This window comes from Pelmatolapia mariae, linkage group LG23, assembly GCF_036321145.2.
Source record: "Pelmatolapia mariae isolate MD_Pm_ZW linkage group LG23, Pm_UMD_F_2, whole genome shotgun sequence".
Taxonomy (NCBI): domain Eukaryota; kingdom Metazoa; phylum Chordata; class Actinopteri; order Cichliformes; family Cichlidae; genus Pelmatolapia; species Pelmatolapia mariae.
In genome coordinates, this window is record NC_086246.1 from 5274 (window position 1) to 28974 (window position 23701).

Genomic DNA, 23701 nt, shown 5'->3' on the forward strand with positions numbered 1-23701 from the left:
GTTGTCTTTCTTTTCCTTTAGAGTGTTGGGCCCGCTGAGCCTTGTCCACAATCTTGTAAACCTCTTCTAAAATTGGAGCAGGTAGAAGGGTTTTCAGTTCCTGCAGAGTCTGGCTAATCTTGCTCTGGAGGGCAGTGAAATGAACCTGTGTTATCCTTTCACTTAGAAGCTGCTTTTGTGCTCTCCCTAGAATAAACTCTGCTCTGCATCCCCTGCCCGTGGATACAAGGGTTAGCGTGAAAGTTCATCATATGTGATGCAGACAAAGCAAAGTTTAGCAGCTTGATAAGAAGTAAAAATAATCTCAATGATAACATAGTCATTCCCATATCTAATTTTAAAAAAAGAAAGATGAAAGGGTTGATCACACGAAATATAAAAATATACATCCATCCATAAATGTTATCCAAAGTAGGGTCATGGAGTGGGCTACAGTCTATCTGTCACAGGAGAAGAGGCAAGGTTGGCGGTCGATAGCAGGACTAACACAGAAACAGAGGCTGCAGTTTTCTCAGTGTTTCTTAAAATCTTCATGATTTGGTCATGAAGTCAATCATGGCTGATTCTATAGGCCCATACACTAACCCTGTGCCTGTGACCGTTATCTCAGTGTACCCAAATCTGATGTTCACCTTGACTTCATGCTTCTTGCCTTGTGTAGTGGGCATTCTAACAATGAGTGAACCAACTTCCTCTACTCCCTCTTCATCCACATACAGAAGATTTCTTCTTTGAGTGCGATAAAACCTGATTGTTATATGTGTCTGATTTTCTTTTGCCTCCAACACATTTAAGATGAGCTCTCTGGTTTCATTCCAGCCAACATCTTCACCTTCCTCCACAAGTTTTCTGAAAATATCTCCACAAAACTCCTCCTCTTGGACTACAAATTTCTTTTCCTTCTTATGTTTGGAAGGATCAAACTTCTCGAAATCTGCAAACCCGTAAGCAAAGGGACATTTTCGAGAAGCCAACACTGCTGGGTTTCTTCCAAGCATCACAGCTCCCTTCACAATCGCTTCCTGGGGCCTAAAAGGACATAGAACTTTACACTCACCACCAAACTGATCAACAACATGTTGACGCAGAATCTGGCTTTCAGCGTAGCCCCCCACTAACAAAATGTACTTGATGTTAAAATGTTTCTCCAGGATTACTCCTACGCTGTTCTTAATCCCCTCAAGACTCTCAGCAAAGAAAGACCTCAGTCTCTCTCTGGAGATTCTGATTGCTCCACAGTCCCAGGAAGCACCTTGCACTGATTCAAAGAACTTTTCTATTTCCTGTCTTTTCTGAGCCAGTGTTCCCAGGTTAAATGGACAGGACATCTGAATATCACCATCTACCTGTTTGAGAAACTTAAAATCACACATTATCTTATGAACCTCAATGGGAAAGTTTGCTTCATATTCATCCCAGACACCACAACTGAAGATTTCTCTGAGGAACTCTTTGTATTTCCTGTCCACTGTGTTTCCCCCCAAATCATTTCCCGAGGCCTTGTGCAGCTCCTTCAGGGCTCCTCCATCCAGGACTTCATGAACAGTGATGTCGATGGTTCCACCTGAAACACACAGGAAGTGAGGAAAGATGACTTCCTGAAGCAGGAGACACAGTCAGATGTTTCCAGCGTGTCTGTTGATGAATGCCTAACAGAGTGTAACAGTGTCACATCCAGTACCTCCACAGTCCACCACCATGAACTGTGTTCCTGGAGACTGATCCAGTGATCCTCCATCATGGTCCTGTGTGATGAAGCCATTAGCTGGCAGCTTCTTACACCAGACTGAGGCTGCTTCTGGTTCCAGTGCGATGATCAGTTTGCGCTGAGTTCCTTCTGTGATGATTCCTGCCTGGAAGTGACATAAAACTGAATCCTGTGAACATTTCAGGATCTCAGAGCTCTCTTTAATAAAGTGATGTTACCTGAGTTGCAGCTTCTCTCATGAACTGCTTTGCTGAATGATCCCAGATGGCAGGTACAGTCAGCACCCAAGTGATGTCAGAGGCTGTGAACTCACCCCCTTCTTTGTTGGCGCTGATGGTTTTTTGAGCATCTTCCTTCAGGTATCTTAGAGCTTCTGTGAACACCTTCAAGGCCGTCATTGACTTCATGTTTGCAGCCGTAATCTCCACATTGCTGCTTACTCTCTGTATATGATGGTAGTGTAAATACACACAGTTATCAGTTTACTAGTGTTATTGCCTTAACCTCTTAAGCCCCAACGCCCCCTGATACGGGGGCAAAAGGCAGGAGATCAGGTAGGCTTGGGGCTTAAGAGGTTAAACTGTTCCAGACTAATGTCATTTCACAAAACACACAGATTTTTATCTAGTCCCACAGAGCAGACAGGCTTGATTTTAACACATGAATCAGTTCAAAGTGTGAGACCTTTATGAGTTTGTTTATTTCTCTGGTTCATTCATTTACATTTAATCTCCACAGACAGACATTTGTAAGAACTTATAACACAACCTATAATAACTGTAACCTTAATGGTGTCGCTAGAGCCTGATCTGAAACTTTAACACATCAGTGATTTTTTTTCTTGCTGCACAAACAAAACTTTTAATGCAGCTTTCTAACATTTATCCAAGTTATCTGTGAGTCTGCTGAAACAGTGTTTTCAGCCCACACACAGAGTCTCTGTCTGTGTGGACTAAATGGACTCGTCAGTGGAGTTTTTATAACAGACATGTTTAAGCATTTTTTCTTAATCATGTCATTTACATTAGTGTAATCTATTCCAGAATATTAAGGTTTACTGAATTTTACTTACTTTTCCGTAGAGCACCATCTTGAAGTTTTCAAAGAAGTAGTTTTTCTTTGCATCTTCTCTTTTCATCTTGCTATACGCTTTTTCAGCTTCATAACCAAACAGCAGAAATTCTTCATTTTCATTGAACAGAATGCATGTTGGAGTCTTCAGAGAGTCCAGTCCGAGACCCCACATCTTCATGCAGGGATTAATTTCTGCCCCTTTGGGTGTCAAGCTGAAGGCATATCCACTGTATGAGGTGCCAAAGTCTATGGCTACAATAAAGTCACTCATTGTAGAAACTGAATCAACAAGTCAAAGAGAGGAGAAAAATCAGAGTGCCAAAGAGCAACCGTCACTGTGGATTTATTGTTTTCCTTCATGCAAGCCCCACCTCCTGTTTTTTTTTCCAAGAGAAACTTGGCAAAGAGAACAATGTTTAAAGAGAAAGTGAAAAAGGCGAGTAATGAAACATTCACTTTGACTGACAAGGAGATCTTCCTGTTTTTCCACCCATTTGTGAGCTTCTTCTCCTGACTCTAAAATTTGCACACTGTTGCAGCTCACACTCAGCCAGCTGATGAAACTAATGAGTGATCACTGTGAGAACGTGTATTCACACGTTTGTTCCAATACAGTTCAAATGAATAAATATTTAAAAGATGGATGATGCAGCTCCTCTTCCTCCCACTGTGCAAACATAAAGCCAGATGTTCTTTTGACCCACTGAGAGGCATCATTTCAGAAACATCAGGAATACCGAAGCTCATCGCAGGGATCAAGCAGTACTTGTGATATCTTCACCAGCAGCTCCCTCACAGGGAACTCTTCAGAGCTCCATAGTAGGCCCACCCCAGAAAATGGATAAACCCAGCATTTCATGAACACTGTGATGGAGACCTTTGGTTTGTGTAATGCAGTGGTTCACAAACCTTTTTTGCTAGGCCTCCCTTTATTTTACAAGAAAATCTTCGCACCCCACCACCACCTGAATCCCCGATCTCGCACAAACACATCTTCCAACTACACTCAAAAAAATCTGTTGTTGGATGAACACAATTTAATCATGGCACCCTTTTTGCATGCAATTTAACCAAGTACAATAAACCATTTTCGATCATGTCAAACCAACACATTTGGCATTTGGTGGTTCAATGTAATCCGATTACGTTGGACCAACATAGTATACTTACATTGATTTGAAGTGATTTATTTAAATTTAGAGTGAAATGTGTTTTAATTCATTCTACACAAGTTAAAAACTTTAGGAAAACATACTTAAATCTTGTTGTTTGAACAACTACTTTGTTAATCAAGGCAATTACTGCAAGTCTTGCTTAATAAACCAATACGGGGGCTGATGATTACACTCATTTCAATCGAATTATTTCAATTAGATTTGTTTTCATTTCGTACACATTTAGAAACCCACTACTTTACAAAAAAAGTCACAATCAGATTATAATAACATTACCTTTATTAACTGGATTTAGCGGACAATATAAAAGCATACCATTTTTGTACACCTGCAAGCATTATGCCACTTCAAAAGGTAAAATGTTAGAATACTTATTTACATAGGTAATATGTTGGAACCAAAGCTTCCACAACTAAAAACAGATGCAAAATTTGCTAAATATATCAACTGTATTTTAAAAAAATTAAACTGAAAGATAAAAATATATCTCCCCCTTGGCAAGTTAAAACATTTGACAAAATAGAATTACTATTGTGTGAATTTGGAAAAAAAAAATTAGAAATAATTTGGGGGCAATACAACAACAACAAAAATTCCTTAGGTAAATATATATATATATATATATATATATATATATATGGGGATTAAAAAAATTAGGAAGTAAAACTAAAATAGAAACAGAAGGCTTAAAATCAAATTAAATGACAGATGACAATTTTTTTTCAAATACAATAAATTACTTGAAATGAAAATCTACATTTATTTGGTGTATCTCATTGTAATAATTATTAGTTTGACCAATTTTTATATTTCTGTATTTATTTTTTAATTTTGGTTGCAGTCCTCCACAGCTAGCAATATAGTTTTGCTGTGTTTTAAAACATGCTAGCAAGCAAAATGGAAACATTAAAATAATACAGTGAACTTAACAGGTGGCGGTGGTCTTAAACTTTACAGGCCCTTGACACATAAACACAACATAGTAACAGTGCAGCTAAAATCAACAATGAACATTTCTTGGGAAAACCCCTCAATGCAGTTTCTGTAAAATGTTGACTTTGTTCTGCAAAGGGGGGGTGGGGGGGGGGTGGAAGAGGGGGGCACTAAAGCACTCCAATAATATCTTCATTCGACACATGACAGCATTATGGTATGTGTGAATTAGTACCTATACTACAAACTTGAAATTACAGGAAAAATAATTAACATAACAGTACTTCTGTCAGTACTTCTGCTCCATTTTGAGCCATCTATATAAGGACAAACAAAAATCATCTGCAGTGCTGTATAAAAGGTGAATTGCCCAACAGAGGGAATCCAAAAACTTAAAAAAATATATTTTTTAAATGAAAGAAAAAAAATATACACTCAAATATTAACATTATATATTGGAAATCACCATTGCACCAATGAACCATTCAAGACATATTAGTCATTTTCAGGTGCTCTCACCCCATAAGCTTGTTTTTCAGAAACTGTGCCTTTGAAGAGAGCTTTTGTCCATCAAGATTTAAAAGTATCTTCTGGAGGACTTCAAAGGTGCCTTTAAGTTCTGGTGGGTAGCTCAGGTTCAAACAGTAGATGAGTCCAAAAAACAGAGCACATGCTTGTGCAATGTTACCCAAATCAGTGAGAGCCTCCACACCCTCAATCAGGACACCAATGTCCTCTGGGTCATCTTCAGGTTCAGCACCCTCCTTCTGGATGACGTACACCCCCATCACAGTTTGCTCCATGCAGCTTTTTGCCTCGCTGTCCGTATCCTACGTGAAAAAATATAAGACAAAGTAAAATTTAAGAGATTGTTTAAAGAACTGTTTCTATGCTGTTCATAAAATCCAAGTAGTCAAAGTAATAAACAGAAAATTACACACCACTAAAGTAGTTGTTAGTAATTACTCCAATACATAAATTATAAAATACACCTCTCATGTCAAAAGAGGTGGCATAATTGACCTCTCACCGGGCCCTCCCCCGAAAGGGCCATTGTCCAATTACACATTCGAGCAACCGTTACTGTGTCTGACAAACATTAACCTCAAGCAAGATGGTGAAGCGGTGTGCCCACCGATACCCCGAGAGATTGTGTCTGGAGGAGTTGTGTTCTTTCACAAAGTCAAAAACAACGTGAATGGATTAAACAGTCTGGATGGCCCCACTCCCAGGTAAATGTACCAAACATTATGAAGCATGTGTGCTCGCACATTTGGATACCCGTTGGTCCGCAGAGGAAATCATTTGTTTGTCGGACGTAGCAAGAGTAACTTAGAGGGACAGGACTCGAGAAAAGGCTAATTCAGCTGCTAGAATAAAACAGGTACAGAAGTGTTAGTACAGTTGCATTTGAGGAAATGTCACAATTTGTATGTCAATGTTACAGTCAACATGCTGTCACAGTGACTCACCAAGTACTCCTTTATTAACTTGTCATAGTCTTCGTTTAGGTAGATGCACAAGGACTTCAAGATGCATGCTCCTCCGAGAGGAGGAGGAGATGTTTTTCTTAAAGCTAATAAGTGGCTCTTGAGTCTGTCACCATGTCATTAAAGGTAGATAATAGTTCTTTTAAGTGGAGCTTGTGAACCTCAAGTTTTGTGATTTTCCATAGGCGCTCAGTTTTACGGCACATTCGCCTAAAGCTGCGGATAGCTTCTGTAAACCAGGGCGGGCATTTAACAGTGCTGCCTTTCCTGATTTTAAGAGGAGCCACTTTATCTAGAAGTTTTTGACATTGCGAGTTGAAAGAGGCCACCTGCTGATCTATATCATCTGTTTCAGATAAATTGTTATCAAACAATTCCATAAATTCTTCTACCACTGAGGCGTTAATTAATCGTGAATGCTTCACATAAACAGAGGGTAGAGTGTCACAAGTAAAAGAGAGATCAAATAAAAGATATTTATGATCACTAATAAAAATGTCTCTGCAATGAACTGGGCCGATATCCAGACCCAGTGATAAAATCAGGTCCAGGGTGTGGCCACCACTGTGTGTTGGCCCAGTCACATGTTGGGCAAGGTTAAAAGAGTCTAGGAGAATGTCATCAGGAGACCTCCCTCTCTAGTGCAAAGACTTCATTCACAAGTCCAGCATTGAAGCAAAATTGTGGTAATATTACTATGAAGCTTGCAGGCACAGAATGCAGCAATATCTCGTTTCGCCAAGGCATAGTGGCACATTTAGAAGACACACCGCTGCGGGAATATTACTCTGATATGCCGTTACGTTGCGTCTTCTAAAAGAGGCTTAAAAAACAAATGCACAAATGTCTCTTCAATGTAGACCTGTAAAAAAGCAGACCAGAGTACCTGTATAACAGTAGAGGTTTTGGTTTAAGTGTTAACAGAATGCCATCTGAAGCTGTATTTACAGCAGTTTATGACGAGGTAGGATCCGGATGATTCTTATGTCCTGATACATAAAACCTACTAAATTAAATGGTACTTACTCTTTCACATTACTATTTTCAGTGATACAGGAACCAACAACAGATAGTACATTTAGTTTTGGACTACAAAACATAAATTACATGCAACATCCAAATGCATTTTAAACACACTTGCCTCTCTCGCAGTGAACAGAGCTGACCATCTGCTTTTGAAGTCTGCAACCATCGGCTGACCCTGAAGAACTACTTACCTTCTGTATGAGAAAGTCTTCTCCATTTTTGCACTCACAACAGAGTCATTATTTCTTTTAGTCAACTCAGAAAGAATTGCAACTCTCTCCTGTTCCAGACTTTCTGATGTCTCTCCTTTTGGATGCTGTGGACAATAGTTAACTTCAGCTATTTTGGGTTTCTTCACATTGAAGGCTGCCTGACGGTTGTCACCAGACATGTTTTTGAATAAGTTTATGGTCACCTCTGTACATCCAAGGCCTCTCAGTTTGGTGCGGAGGTTAGCCATTTTATATTTTAGGCTAATCTTCCACCCATAACAGCCATTGAAAGACCCCTGCTCTCTAAGGCAAGGATGCTTTTTCACAAGAGCTTCTGCAACATCAGTCAGATCATTGTCTGTTGGGTAGGCCTTGAATTTGTATATTTCTTCAGCCAGTCGTTCCAGAATTTGGGATTTCAGTTTTGGTGAAGGGTTCAATAGAGTTCCCCCATTGGCGCAGGCAGTGTTGGCCTTCTCGAGTTCAAATTCTGCCTCATAGCTAAATTGTGGTACAGTGAAGACACTTGGCCAAACCCAGTGCCTTGAGGATGGTTAAGAACCTGAAGATGAAATGGGCTCTGTATCATCTGTGTCAGCAGAGGAGATGGATACAGACTCTGTTGCTTGGCTTTGAGAAGTTCTTGCATCTTCCTCCTGTGGGCTTTGCAAAAATATCACCTTAAGGGTTCCTTTGTCCTTTACTTCTGAGACATCTGACATATTCATGAACTCATTTCCAAAGTCCTCATCTTGATATTGAAGTCGAATATCTTGCTGAAATCCAAAACTTGTCTTTACTGTGTGGCACAAATCTTCAATTGAGACCAGTGTCCCTGCAAGAAGAATCAACTTCCTGCCATCATCTTCACCCACGATTATCCGCAGTCTTAGGGGTGATGTCATTTTGAAGATCTGAAAAATATCAGCAATTCTTTTAGAAAAAGACACCATTTGGCATATCAACAAGCAACAATTAGGGACCCTTGTGCACTTCTGTGCAACTTTAAAAATACAAATTTTTTTGTTGTGAAAACAAAGCAGAAATACATTAAAGGTTAAAACACAATTTCTCTTATCTGTTTAGACTAGAATGTAAAAATAGCTTTCTGAGGCTACATCAGCCCAGAGACATAAGCAGTAGAATGAATACTTTAATTCTAACTAAAAAAGAAAAAAAACACACACAGCAAAAGAAGTTATGATGATGCTGCTTCAATACTGTAGAGGATGACAGACGCTGGCAGGTAATTACTTAATATATTGAAAAATTCACTGTACTTCAAAAGCAGATTTTTGGAAACAACAGGAATCTCATCATCATCATCCATCCATCCATTATATATTCCAGGTATCCTTAATATCATCATCCTGCAGTAAAGTACAAATGAGAGATGCTATGTGTAAACATTATAAACTTTCATAATTATATGGACCTGTCTTAAGTCTGGTGACAAGGTGAGGCAAGGGCACAAATGATTTGGTAAAATTTGGGTGGCTCAAACAAAGTTGTAGGGAAGGAATTATTTGCTGAAGGCTAGCTTGTGTTTATGAAAATGTTCACAGTGAAAACAATATGGTTGTTATGCCTCCAGAAATGTGTTTTTTTTACCTTGTTATCACAGTTTCACTGGACCCTCTGCAGTTCGCATACCGCCACAACAGGTCCACTGATGATGCCATAGCCCTGACACTCCATGCTGCCCTGTCACACCTGGAGAAGAGAGACACGTATGTGAGAATGCTGTTTGTAGATTACAGCTCAGCATTCAACACCATCGTTCCCTCGAAGCTGGACAGGAAACTGCAGGATCTAGGACTGAGCAGCTCCCTCGGCAGCTGGATCCTTAACTTCCTGTCTGACAGACGCCAAGTGGTCAGACTGGGCAGCACCACCTCATCCCCCATCACACTGAACACTGGTGCTCCACAGGGGTGTGTACTGAGCCCTCTCCTGTACTCACTCTACACCTACGACTGCACGGCCACTAGAAACTCCAACATCATTGTGAAGTTTGCGGACGACACTACAGTGGTGGGTCTTATCACCAACGGTGATGAGACGGCCTACAGGGAGGAGGTCAGCGCCCTGACCCACTGGTGTCAAGACAACCATCTCACCCTCAACGTCGCAAACACAAAGGAGTTGATAGTGGACTTCCGGAGGTGCAGAGGAGTACACACCCCCATCACCATCAACGGCGCCGCTGTGGAGAGAGTGAGCAGCTTCCGCTTCCTTGGTGTACATCTGGCTGAGGATCTTACGTGGTCAGTACACATAAACAAAACAGTGAAGAAGGCGCAGCAGCGCCTCTTCTTTCTCAGGAGACTGAAAAGATTCGGCATGAGCCCCCGCATCCTCAGGACCTTCTATCGCTGTGCCATTGAGAGCATCCTCACTGGATGCATCACCACCTGGTACGGCAACAGCACCGCTCACAACCGCAAAGCTCTCCAGAGAGTAGTGCGGTGTGCTGAACGGATAATTGGAGGTGAGCTTCCCTCCCTCCAAGACATCTACAGGAAGCGGTGCCTGAGGAAAGCGGGGAGGATCATCAAGGACTCCAGTCACCCCAGCCATAAACTCTTCAGACTACTTCCATCAGGAAGGAGGTTCTGCAGCATCCGGTCCCGTACCAGCAGACTGAGAGACAGCTTTTTCCATCAGGCCATCAGACTGCTGAACACTTCATAGACACCTCACCCTCACTACTGGAACTTCAACATTATGCACTCCATACTGTATATAAATACCACTGTTTTGCACATACCAACCTCTGTATATTTTATTTTATATATCTTATTTTATTGTTTACTTTATTTCATTTGTAAAACATGTATATACATACTATATACACACTCAAACACACACACGTAGAAAAACATATTTAGTATACACATTCAGTAATGTATATACCTTTACATATTGTACATATATTTATTACTTTTTAGATTAGCCATTTTTATATTTTGCTTGTTTTACATTATTGTATTTTGCACAACTCTGTTGCTTGTGAAGCTCGCACACAAGAATTTCACTCACATGTACTGTACCAGTGTACCTGCACATGTGATGTGACAATAAAAGTGATTTGATTTGATTTGATTTGTTTAGAGTGACTTGTTTATTTTCATAACCATGACAACATAGAAGCAGTGCACGCTGGGAGTCAGGAAGTAAATTTACCGTGTGGCTCTGGATATTGTTGTGTGGGCTCACGCAGTCGTCAGCTCCACAGTTACAGGTTTAATCCTTTTTCCCTCCGCTAAGGCAAAGTCTGTGAGTATAATTCATTTTGTACAATTAAGCTGCGAAGCGTTTTGAACTGTTGTCTGTTATTCGGTTAGCTTTGTTGTGTCTCATATAAGCTATGCGGCTAGGCTGGCAAGCTGTGATAATTAGCCAGATGCTTTGACTTTATCGCATTGATAATGCATTTCATATCTCATATATTTCATTGTATTGTGTTTACAGTTTCACAAATGCCCAGTAAACCTCCTGGAATTGAACCGTCCGTGTCCTGGAGTGTTTTTTGGGAGTGTTGAAGCTGAATGGAAACTTAGCCCATGACAATGGTGGAATTAGAAATTCTGTAATACTTTATTCAACCAAATCATAACAGGTTTCACTCAGAAAATGTAATTTTCAACAAATCTTTATTTTTTTTTGATTTGTTGTGTTTTGAAAAAAACATCTTAGTTTTCTAATGCATACATAAACAATTCATTTTAAAATAGTTTTATTTTCAACAGCTAACAGACCAAATCAAAAGCATGACAATTTCACAAATGCTATAGGGTAAGAAAAATAATAAAAATACTTACAAGTATTAATTTTGTTTTCCAAGAAAAGTCACAGATCTTTTTAGAGTAACCAGACGCAGTCCTCCAACAGAGTAGGCAGCTAAGGGATATTCATCAACCAGTTCCTCATGTGCAATGACAGCCACCTCACTCACATGTGACGTGGTCAGGTCAAAAGCTCTAAAGTGCTCCCTATACCAAGCAGATATCTTTCTCACAAAAAAATGCAACTTCCCTTCCAAAACACAGAGCTGCAAAATTTCAGCAAACTCAGGCAGACCAAATGACTCTCCATGGATAACAATCATTCCTTTGCTGTAGTTCATACCATTGTATGACACATTCTTCGCAATGTGATCAGTTTCATCTGGAAGCCTTTGGTTAAAAGCAGCTGCAATGTCACTTTGGAGCACATCAATAGGCACTGATGAAACATTAGTTACCACCAACTGTTTTTTCTCATCAGACATATGCAAATGGTGAGCAATGACAAGCTGGTGTTTCCTGGCAAGTGTGAGAGGTATGTTTTTAAAACAGTTTGTGTGGCGAGCAACCTGTTTAAAAAAAACTATGCTTGGCCTCAAACCTCATTGTCCACTTATGAACATGACAGGATAGTGCTCTACAAAATGGTGTTTAGGAAGAATACGGCTGTTTGGAAAAAGTTCTTTGTATCTCTGCTGATGCTCTCTGATTTTGAACTCAAGATATGATATTGACTCATCACAGTGGATAGGGGCAACAACAAGTTCCACTATATCCTTGAGATCCAAAAGAACATGCCAGGCCTGTTCATCTTCAGGAACAAGGGGGACCAATAATAAATCTCCCCATTTGTAGTCAAAACTTTGGATTGAACTGTTAAGTTTTTCTAAGGTGAAATACTTTTTGGAGATCAAAACAGCCAAGCATTCTGCTAGTTCTACAGGTATACAAAAGAATCGTGTACTATATCCGGGGGAAAGCCTGCAATAACATCAAAATGAGAGAGACTTTTAGTCAAAACACAGTCACGTTTAACCCCACAACAAGCCAAATGGAGTTCACGTGTTCTACACTCAAAAACGTCTGCAGTCAAAAACTGAATTTCATTTTTCTTTGCGACACAGAATCTACATATGTGTTCCCCAGAAAAATTTTCAACAAAACCTGCAAGCCCGTGAGCAGCTAGGTTATCAGCTATTACACAATTTACAGTGCCTTTAATAAACTCATTCAACTGAGCAATAAACACACCGTGTTGCTCCAAGATCACAAGATCTTTTAACAGGGGTTCCAACACCTTTTCAAACCCAAATGTCTTTGAATCGTCACTTTTACAAAGAACAGCTAGGTAAATGGAGGAGAGTGCTCAATGAGAGCCTGGAGGCAAATTATCCAAGACCCAATAAATACCACAAAGCTTTTGTTTTTTGCGTGAGGTTCCAAGAGGATTGCAAACCTCAAAATCATCAATGTAAAGTGTAATGGAGATTCTCAACACGTCAACAGCTGAAAAGCTATTGGTTCTAAAGTGCCTGCCATCTCGGAAAGACCTGTAAACACTCAGACCATTAGCCAAATCCTCACTTTTTTTCTTGTCCTATATCTTGCTCAATCACTCTATCAAGTATGTGATTATGACTCAATAATTCTTGCAATAACTTTAATAAAGGAATGTACTGAAATGACTTTTGTTGATCAACAGATAAAATGTACTCAACAGGCTCTATGACCCTAAAGTTATGCTTATAGTATTGTTTTCTTTTAAATGAAGTTCCAAGAGGACCACACTTAGCTAAAATTTTTGATACAGGGTTAGAAATGCACACTGTATTGGCAAGCTCCTCAACAACAACCTGACCAATATGAAGGTTATGGTTCTTGAATACCTTTTCAACTCCTCCACCAAGCCATCTACTGCTGTAGCTGGAATTTGAAATATATGTTCCAATTTTAACAATATCCCAGCTATTTTCTGTTCAACAAGATCTGTCAAATTTTCAGTGAAATGATTACTTCCTGACACCAACTGAGTTCCAACTTTCAGGATCTAAAAAATCAGAGCAACTAGCACCTACACCTTCAGGGTCATCAGAATGTTGTATTGAGTCACAACACACCACTAAACCTACCTTGAAATCTTTAAGTGAATCTGAATGATGCTTCCTCTTTTTGTGTGAATAAAATGTACCAAAGATATTTGTCTTGAAAGAGCAGCCTGAAATTACACAAGTTACTGTCTCACTATTTCGTGAATGTGATCCAATATGTCCAAAATAATCTCTCTCTGTGGTAAGGTCACTGCAGTCACATAACTCACACCTAAAAGTGACTGAACTGACAGCTGTCTGTTTAAAGTGAGAAGAATGACATCTGTAAACATGTGTTTTTAGTCCACACCAAGTCTTAAATGTGCATGGACAATTTACATATATACAAAGATAACTCTGGCTGGGTCCATAATGGTGATGTAATCTACAGTGTGTCAATAATTTGTACCTACTACTCTCCCTGATGGAACAACGCTTGCACTGCCACATACAAGTCACTGAAAGAAAAAAAGAGAAGCAGTTTTAAGGATTGTTTTATTGGCACCTTTTTTTCACTTTGATTAAAATATAAAACTATCATAAAAAATGTATGATGGTAAAAACTTACCATGTATTAAAGAGGAGGCACAAACAATCAGAAAAAGGGGGCAGCTTTCTTTGTGGTGTTACTATGGTAAAGAAAACAGACAAAATTATTTTATAAAAATTCCACAGTGGATTTTTTTACTTTGTTGCAAATGTATAAAAAAAGATACAAATACATATAAATACCTCGTGCAATATAAAATTCACAGATAAATATCCAATCTGTTGCCAAATGTAATAGCAGTGTTTCACACTATGCAATAAAGATGCTGGTAGTTGCAATAAAGGTCCAACAGGCAATTTTCATAATTATCCGCCATCGTCTTTTCCTCTGACCTCATGTTCATGCTCTTTTTCCCATGCACTAGCGTTTAAGTCAATTCGAAGGATGCAGCCCCTGAATTTAGACACAGCTAATATTTAGCAACTCGTGCACGCTAGTTTAACTTGCATTACTGCGAGAGGCCGAATGCTTAAAAAAAAAGGAGAGAGAAAGAAAGAAAGAAGAAATGCAAATGGTAATAAAAAAGTGAAGAAAGACCATGTCTTGCAATCATTTAAAACCAAAGTGAATTCTAACAGAGCTGGGTAAAAGTTTAATGAGACAACCATACTAGCTTTAGCTAACTTCATTTACTTTGAAAGTGAATTACAAACGTGTTAAATATTGAACTAAACATATCAATAACCGCTAAAAACACTATAAGACTAACTCCAAAAACGGGTAACAAAAAAAAAAAAAATTAAAGCAATGAAGTGGAAATGCTAATAATAATATAAATATAGCCGGGGCGGATTAGGAATCAGGCATTAGACGGTACCGATTGGCACCGTCTAATACCCGATTTTCACTGTATTTGTATTCCCGCTGTCTAATGACAACTTACACATTTGGAATTAAAAACATTGTTAAACAATTAACCAACGGAACAACTTCGTTTGACTAAGATATTTTCAGTTATTTATTACTTACCTGTATTGTGGAAGATTACGCAGAGGGAAACGGCAGTTCACTGAACACATATAACTTTCTCCGCGTTCCCGCCTCTTCACTTCTGGGAAGTTTGAGCATGCGCACTAGGTATCGGTTTTAGAGTTGTTGATTAAAAATAATTACATTTAATTGAACTGAAGAATGCAAATCTAGTTCATTAAACTTTTAGTTATTTTATGTTAAACCAACAACTGATAGTGATTTAAAAACCTAAACTCAATATGTTCATGTTAAATAGACAAATGTCTATTGAATTAATCAAACAACTGCCTTAGTTTACTTTTTTGAGTGTAGACACCCCCACATTTTTTTTCAAAATCCATTAGAATCTATTTCACACCTCAAACCTTTTGTAAACAGTTATACAAATATGAGAAAACTGCAATAAATTACAGGCAGCAATAAAATAAACTTCAGTCTTTTACGCTACATTCACACCCACGTGGGTTTTTTTGAAAATGCAGCTTTTCACAGCTTTTTCTATGTGTTTGGGCCTTTCATCCACACGTAAACGTCATGAATCACTGAAAACTGAGATTCGAGTTTGTCAAGCAACATCAAACGTATGTGCCTTTTTTGACGTCACGCTGTGCGTCACGTTACTGTTAATATGACATAAATTCCTACACTAAGTACTGCTACTGTTAATCTTACTATCTTCAGTTTTTAAACGCTTACATATACATAAGCAGTCACTGTCCCTCCATTTAGAAAGGTAGAGTCATCAGAGTGTAATTATTTTATGTGTAGTTGTTTTTTCCTGTGCAATAATATTCAACATTGCTATCATTTTTTAAAACAAGCCTCTCTGTGCAAAATGGGTTCAAAAACATAAACAGCTCTGGGGTACTGTTCGTGATTTGGCCAGCCCAGCGCATGCTCCCGACGCAGCTAAAATAAATTCTGCAGGGGAGACCTACCTTGGCACTTGTGCAAGTGAAGCCAAAGGCAAGATATGCTTCATCATATTTTCTAGTCTTTGGCTTGGAAGGAAGTTGGTTTGGAAACATATTTTAAGATATTTTAAAATATGGTGTTTTTTTTTTGTGTGAATCTTTGTGGTTGTGACATCGTAGTGAAAAAAACAGAGTTTGTGTTGTTCAGCTCTCTCCGTGCTCTTTCATATGCTACTCAAAATAGTTTTTTGAAGTTTTTTATAGGTCAACTGTGACCTTCGATGCTAACAATGAAGGTCAAAGTCAAAAGCTCAGCCAGCCCAGGTACTCATGTATATAGATCCTCATCCACCACAATACTGCTTATAACACTCAGGAGCAGAAACTGTACCTCAGTTTGGTGTTTCAGAAAGCTGCTGATCTCAGACCTACACAGCTTCACCTGCATGAAAAGCAAATTATGTTTTCTCTGACACAATTAAACAAAACCTGATTAAGGTCAAATGTCGTCACTTGTGTGTTGAACTAAAAACTTCTGAACTGAAATTCTTTCTCTGTTTTTTGCCAAAAGTGTGTTATTCATCACAAAGTAATTCAGAGTGACTCAGTACTTAGAGAGGATAATATATTTTTTAATATATAACTTTCTGCAGGAATGAATAAAATATTTTTATGTAAAAGTCCAGAGCCTCTGAGAATTATCCATGTTTTTTTTAACATTACACAAATATCTGAGGATTATTTGAATACTTCTAACGTTCCCAAAGTGGGGCCATTGCGGGGGGGGGGGGGCAATATGAATTTAAAAAAAAAGAATTCTTGGACACTGCTAGGATAATGGAGAGGCCTTTGACGGGACTCCCACATAAAGGCAAAGCAGAAGATGAAGCATCGCTTACAGCAGTGTGGATGACCTTCTTCGGGTGTGGCCAAAAGTGTGCTTGGATTCAGCTGACCACACTTCTTGATTCTAATGTGTGATTGTGACAGCAAGATTCCAACATATGAGAGTTATCTCGCATGTGTGAGGTAGGACAAATTGGCTCGGAGTAAAATTGAAGTCACTGCGTGGGGTACTCTGATAATCAAAGTTTGCCCTAAAACAATGTCAGCTGACTTTTTTACTGCCTCTGCTGTGGCTGCACAGGCTTGCACACATGTAGGCAGGCCTGACGCAACAGAGTCTAATTTGCACGAGTAAAATGCAAGCGGGCGTTTTTCTCCAAATGCCTGTGTTAAAACTGCTTTCATATAACCTGCTCCTCCATCTACATGTAGGTAGAAAGGCTTATCATAGTCAGGCAATGCTAAAACTGTATTCATCTGTAATGCTAGTTTTAAGTTACTGTATGCTTCTGCTTTTTTTGTAGATGCAAAATTACGTTTTTATTTAAGGCTTTTTAAGTCACTCACACATCTTACATATTTCATACTTTTAAGATAGGATTTAAAAAACTCCTTTAATTGAACTTTTCCCACAAGGTTCCATTCTTTTGTTAAGATTCAAAAATTGGAGAAAAGGGGGTACGGAGGGCTCTCAAACAATGACAACTCTGGTCCAGAGGTATGATCAAAGCGAAGATTTATTGGTTACATGCATGGAGTTCAACACTGTGCAGATTCAGCATTGAACTGTCTTACAGTAGTCAGAACAAAGACTTTATAGGGGTAAAATAGTACAGCCCCCTTCTGTTGCCAGGCAGACTCAAGATCTACGTCAATCCAAAACCACAACTGTTCAGTTAACTTTTGACACAGTTTAAAAGAACATCGCGTCTCGTCTCCATCCAGGTGTCGTCCCACAAACGGCTCTTATCTCTAGGACATCTGGTGTCTTCCTGGAACAAACTGACAGTCTCGGCACAATTTGCAAATACAGCAAAACACATCTTAACTTCTTACCTACTAAAATGAGTCTACTCATGTGTGTGTGTGTGTGTGGGTGTGTGTGTGTGTGAGTGCTGTGTGCGTGTCATGACCTCTTCTGCATCTCGGCTCACCTCACACCTAAGTAATAAAGGATAATAGACTAACTCTAGAAATATGTCATGTAAGCAGGTGTGTTGCGATTCCTTTCAGTGCTCCTGTCATCCTCACCGTGTATTGGCTGATCATTAACGCCTGCCAAGAGTTTCTGACCCTCACTTGACCAGGAGCCACAGCTCCTTTACTAAGTACAAATGCAATCATGTATAAAAGATTAAAATCATTTTCATCATAAAGGGATTTTCCCCAGGTTGTCAAGATGTTTGCTCATGTCACCTACAGTCTAGCTGCTGTAAATTGCAATGATCAGCATGCTCCTCTGGACGTTGCCAATTACATAATGACACAGGCATTTCATCTGACCCGACACTTTCTATAGCAGTTTCATATAAAGTATGCACCAGGCCTTTAATCTCAATGTGGATGCATTGCTGACAGCAAAAATAAATCTTGTTTTTTTCAATGATCCTGAACAAACAGTCACAAGATTGGTTCAGATCTCTGGATTCGTATATGTCTAAATTCCTTTGGAAAGATCAGCTTAAAAATGCTAGAAAGGACAAAAGATAAAGAAGGATTAGATCTGCCCAACTTTGAACACTACTTCTTAGCCAACAGGCTCCAGTTCATCTTAGGACGGTTAAAATATATCTCCTTAGATGACCCTTGGCTAGATGTAGAACAGGCACTATGCAATAATCTAGAAATTTCTGACCTACCATTTATCAGTTCAAACATCAAATGACATGAGTGCTTTATAATCATCAACATCAGCTCTTCTCTGACAGCATGGTGGGAGTTTCTAAACGTAAAGAGAGTCTTCATTAATCCCATGCAAACATACAACAATCTGGAACAACCCTGACATATTACAAAACAAATAAATGTTCGTGATTGGAGTTGTAAATGAATTAAATAATTGGAACATATATTAGAAGGAACAGACTTTATTCCATTTGACAGACTAGTTACACAATATGAGATCACCAAGAAAAGATTTTTAGAATATCAACAAATTAAATCCATAGTAAAAGAAAATTTAAACCTGGTCAAGTTGAATTACACCACCAAGTGTGGTACAATTTCTTACTCTTAAATCCCCCAAATTATTGTCTAAAATATTCTAAAGTCAATGAATCAATATCACTTCCTATCACTAAATGGGAAGCTGATTTATCGATCAGCTTAGACCAAAACCACTGGACTCAGGTATGCTTAAAAAACGTTCAATTGATTAGGACTCCCAGTCTGCAATTAATACAATACAAAATACTACATAGCATGTACTATACAAGGTCATCAGATGTTCCAGATGGGCTTTATGTCTTCCAACAATTGCTCACACTATCAAGGCAATACACCGGACAATTACATCCATGCTCTTTGGTTCTGTCCACCAGTTCAGAAGTTTTGGTGTGGGATATGTGAAGACTTATCAAAGTGTCTGAAATGACACTCTGTTCACGTCCGACCTTGTATCTGCTCCTTTTCCTGGAATGGCAGAGACGGAAAAACACCTCCCTGCCTAGCCTTAATTGTTAATATTGTTAATATTATTGTTAATATTGTTAATATTATAGTTCATGACAATCTGTTTGGATTCCGATAGGCCCAGAAAATATCCTCCTGACTGTTAGCTAGTTATGATAGTTATGATATGTAACGGTTTGCAAAAAACTCTTTGCGCTTAATGTCAATCACAATAACTCCCTTCAGTCATAGTGCTGAATGAAGCTTCCGACCCCTAAAAACACAGAGCGCCAACTCATTAATGAGCACGTGCAATGTGTAAAAAGAATTAATAAAAAACAGTTTTATTTAATCATTTCAATCCTAACATTATCACTGCACTCTTACCACATTATTACTGAACTGTAATAGAAAAGGTTACCAAGGCAGTAAGAAGGGTCTGACTGCATTTAGAGGCTGAGCTGCCGAGCTGGTTGATGTATTATATACATATCATAGATTCAGGCATCGCCTCCTTCTGCAGTATCATAAAAAATAGTGAGTTAAATCATTTTAGGAAATTATGTCAGTCATTTGAACCAGAAGTAGAGAACGTTGCAGAAACCTGCAGATCTGTCATTTATTTCTGTTTTACAAAAAATGATCTCATACTGAGACACCCTCAAGAGTTATCCAGATTCTTACCGATGACTATGAATCCAGAAATAATACACAAGTATATTATAGGAATTTACTTCAGTGAATGGAAACTCAGACATTAATACAAAGTAATTCTGGGTAGAAGAAAGAAGAAGACTGGCTCCAAACCTGATACACTCACAAACACAAGAACACATTACTCGGGTCATCTGCACAAACAGAGTCCACACAGTTACAGGATTCACAGTAAACGTTAAATTAAAATAGTCTGGGACATAATTTAAGACTTCACCTGCCAACAAACTTTACCATAAACCTCCATTGTTCAAATCACTTTCTGGTTCCTCTGGATTTTGTTCCTCTGGTTGTTCATCACAGGATTGCATATTAGTATCTTGTTCTATTTCAGACTCGGTTTCACTCAAAAGGGTATCTTTTTCATAGTTGTCAATTTCCATTAGATCTGCTTCATCATAATCATCACTTCCAATGCTGGATTCATCACTGCTGTCATTATCAGGTAACGTTGGATCAAAAAGCAATGCATCATCTCTGATAATAATATTTGTGTACTGTGGATGAATCTGTTTGAGTTTACGCAGGGCTTGGATCAGTTTAGACCAGGTGACAGTCTGGAAGAGCTGATGGCCTTTGTAGCACAGTCGTCTTTTCAGCTTGATCCTCATTATCTGTGATTGGCTTCTGAGCCTCGGTAAACAGTCAACTGTTTGTTGGACTTCAGATGGTACACACACCACATTACCACGTATGAGTCTTTGTCTGCCCTTGGAAGTGGAATAATCTTAGCAAATGTGATGCATTTGGCAATCAGATGTCTCTCCAGAATGTTGAGATCACACAGTTCAGCTGGAATATCCTGCAGTTCTAAACCATTGACAGCGGCAAGCCTTGGCATGCGTCCACGTTTGAGGGAACTGTGACACGTGTGACAGATATACTCCTTTTTTCTCTCAACAGGAAAGCTGTAGTGATCATGACATGCTTCATCACACACATGAACAAATTTACCAGTTAGACACTGTTGAGCTACAATTTGGTATTTTGAGTAATTTTCTCTTTTGCACATTTTCACCTGATTAGGAAAAGAAGCTTTTAGACCAACAGTACAAACATAAGATGGTGCTGACTTAATGTTTGATCTGAAACGAGATATGGCCTCATTCATTAAACTGTTATCTGGATGACTCTGTAAACTTTCAGCTGGTCGATGCATCTGATGATATTTTCTTTTTATATTCATTGCACATCTAATGTTATGCATCTGTCTGAAAGAAAAACCGTTCCAATATTTTACTCTCATTCGTTCTCCCATATATTCCTTGTGATGCTGCTGAAATTGTGTCTGTTCTCCATTACGTTTGATGATGTAAGATCGTTTTTTTCTGCTTAAATTCTTCACTGTCTTTATGTAGGTTAAAAACATATGACCTCATGTAAGCTTTATGTTTGTCTCTAAATTCAGCACAAGTTCTGTAAGCCCTTCTTATACGTTCCTTCTGCTTTTCTCTGAATAGGGGGTTGTCTTTATATGTCATTATGACACTTTCCCTTTTTTTCTCTCTAATTTTAGCACTCTCTCTATAGGTCCTTCTCATTTGCTCCTTCTGTTTTTCCTTAAAATCATCACTTTCTCTATAGATCTTTCTCAAATGTTCTGTCTATTTCTCTCTATATGTAGTATTTTGTCTATACAGATTTCTTTTGTACACACTTTTCTTCTGTCTATGATCTGGATCATTAGACTTTCTACCTGAACTTTTTTTTCTTTGCCTTAAAGGTTTCATCAAATGCGTACATCTGCCGTTCTTTCTTTTTCTGATTTTCTTTTCTTTGTGGTAGTGTTTGTTGGGCCAATGATCTTCTAACCACCCTGAACTCACACATGCACCGATAACACAGCCCCCCACTTCCCACTTCCTCTATGGACCATCACTGTGCAATACCAATTCTATGTGCAATAACTCAACTGTATATACATAACACTATTTATTACATATTACTTTTCTTACTTTTCTTCTTTTTTAAAAATACAGCTTGTATATTGTACATTTTATATATATATATATATATATATATATATATATATATATATATATATATATATATATGTGTTTGCACAGTTACCTGCGGTTCAGTCTGGATTACCTGCTGTACATTAGCATTTGGCACAGACACTAAGGGAACACCTCTCTTTACCACATCTGCATAAGACACTGCGGCTGTCTGAACACTGCTCTGCACTTCTGGACTGGGAATACTTGTAACAGACACATTTACCTCCTCACTGGTCTGAGAAACGTGTACCTGTTCTTTCTGCTTTTGCCATCTAAGCTTCTGGGACAGCGACCTTTGACCTTTTCTTGGCATTTTATTGAAGTACAAACTGGACCTTATATGTATTTATATACAAATGTATACAAAACTCAACCTGTAAACACTGAAAAACCAATGACTCCTCAATTTCTATTAAATCAGAGATTTATCAGACTTGATGTGAAAGGCTGACTTAAATACAAACTCAATATAAAAGTTATTTAAAGTTCTTTGAAAACACTTTGGTCTGTTTCATTGTAGCTTTTTCAAAAACTGTATATTATTACTTCTATTTTTTTTTTTTAACCAGACTGCATAACAAATAGGTCTATTCTTCTGTAATGTGATATGAAGAATAAATCTCAACAATCAATCAACAGGCTATAATAGAACTCTTAGCTTTTAAGTAGATTTTGTGTAAATCTTTCAGATATTTAAACTTTAAAGCAAATATAAGGAGCTGTGATGGTGTGGTGATCAGATGACAGGCGATGGGGACTCTTCAGCTGGATGTTCTGCAGCAGTCAGGAAACAGGAAGTGTGGGTTCTCAGGGCAGCTTCTAGATGACAATTGTAACTGAATACTTACACTGAGTGACAAAAAAGGGTTTGTTCTTAAATAATAAAACTTGACTTGAAAAATGTATTTGAATCAAATTTAATATTTATGTTAATACAGCAGTCTGAATGTATGTATTACAAAATAACCAGATTATCTTACTACAAATAAATCTTAAAAAAGGTGTATATTTTATGTAATTTATCAAAGTATTTGCACTTGTAAGCCAAACTATCAGTGTTTATTTCAAAGTGTAATGCAAAATTAAAATGTCAAATGTAGGGCTCTGTAAGTAGTTTTTACAGTGAGTTCTACTGTATTGTAATTCTACTACTGTATATTCAACTTTTTACTTGTAATTTCCAGCAAAATGAGTGGATATGAGAGAGTTTAATAACAGGAAAAAAGGAGCAGTGAGAGCGGAGATCTCTCAGAATTCTGAAAACAGATCGACGAAGTTCTGGTTACTTCAATTCCAAAAACTTGGATTCTGGTCAAACTTGGTTTATGGTAAAACTGGATTACTTTTCAACTCAGGTTCAAGCTCATGGTGGAGAAATTATAGAAGATAGAATGGCTTGTCAAAAAAGATGGAGCAGGGAGAGGGGGAGTGATAGCACAGACTGAATTTGCTTGTTAATAATTTGTCAAAGATAGAGGAAGAGGGTTTTCTGCAGCAGGTCACCTGTAAGACAAAAAGGGACTGGAATTAGGCATATGTTTAATAAACATGGCTTTACATAATTTTTTGGACTATAAGTTGCACTCAAAATCCTTTAGTTTT

At 38.3% G+C, this 23701-nt stretch overlaps 1 protein-coding gene across 1 annotated transcript; it reads right to left on the reverse strand.

Moving 5' to 3' along the window:
- Positions 1–530: 530 nt before the first annotated feature.
- LOC134620480 (heat shock 70 kDa protein 12A-like) lies at positions 531–3053 on the reverse strand. Its single transcript, XM_063466651.1, has 4 exons — positions 2781–3053; positions 1927–2151; positions 1682–1853; positions 531–1564 (listed from the first exon to the last, which is right to left on the reverse strand). Exons 1-4 carry the CDS (start codon positions 3051–3053, stop codon positions 531–533), a joined length of 1704 nt encoding a protein of 567 aa, XP_063322721.1.
- Between the last annotated feature and the right edge of the window lie 20648 nt (positions 3054–23701).

What these genes read in the sequence shown, in the direction of transcription:
- LOC134620480 (XM_063466651.1), bottom strand. Translation starts at nt 3,053, where the DNA reads ATGAGTGACTTTATTGTAGCCATAGACTTTGGCACCTCATACAGTGGA. An exon ending in AGATGGTGCTCTACGGAAAA is followed by an intron (nt 2,152 to 2,780) that starts GTAAGTAAAATT and finishes CATCATATACAG; the next exon opens with AGAGTAAGCAGCAATGTGGA. An exon ending in CATGGTGGTGGACTGTGGAG is followed by an intron (nt 1,565 to 1,681) that starts GTACTGGATGTG and finishes TGTGTGTTTCAG; the next exon opens with GTGGAACCATCGACATCACT.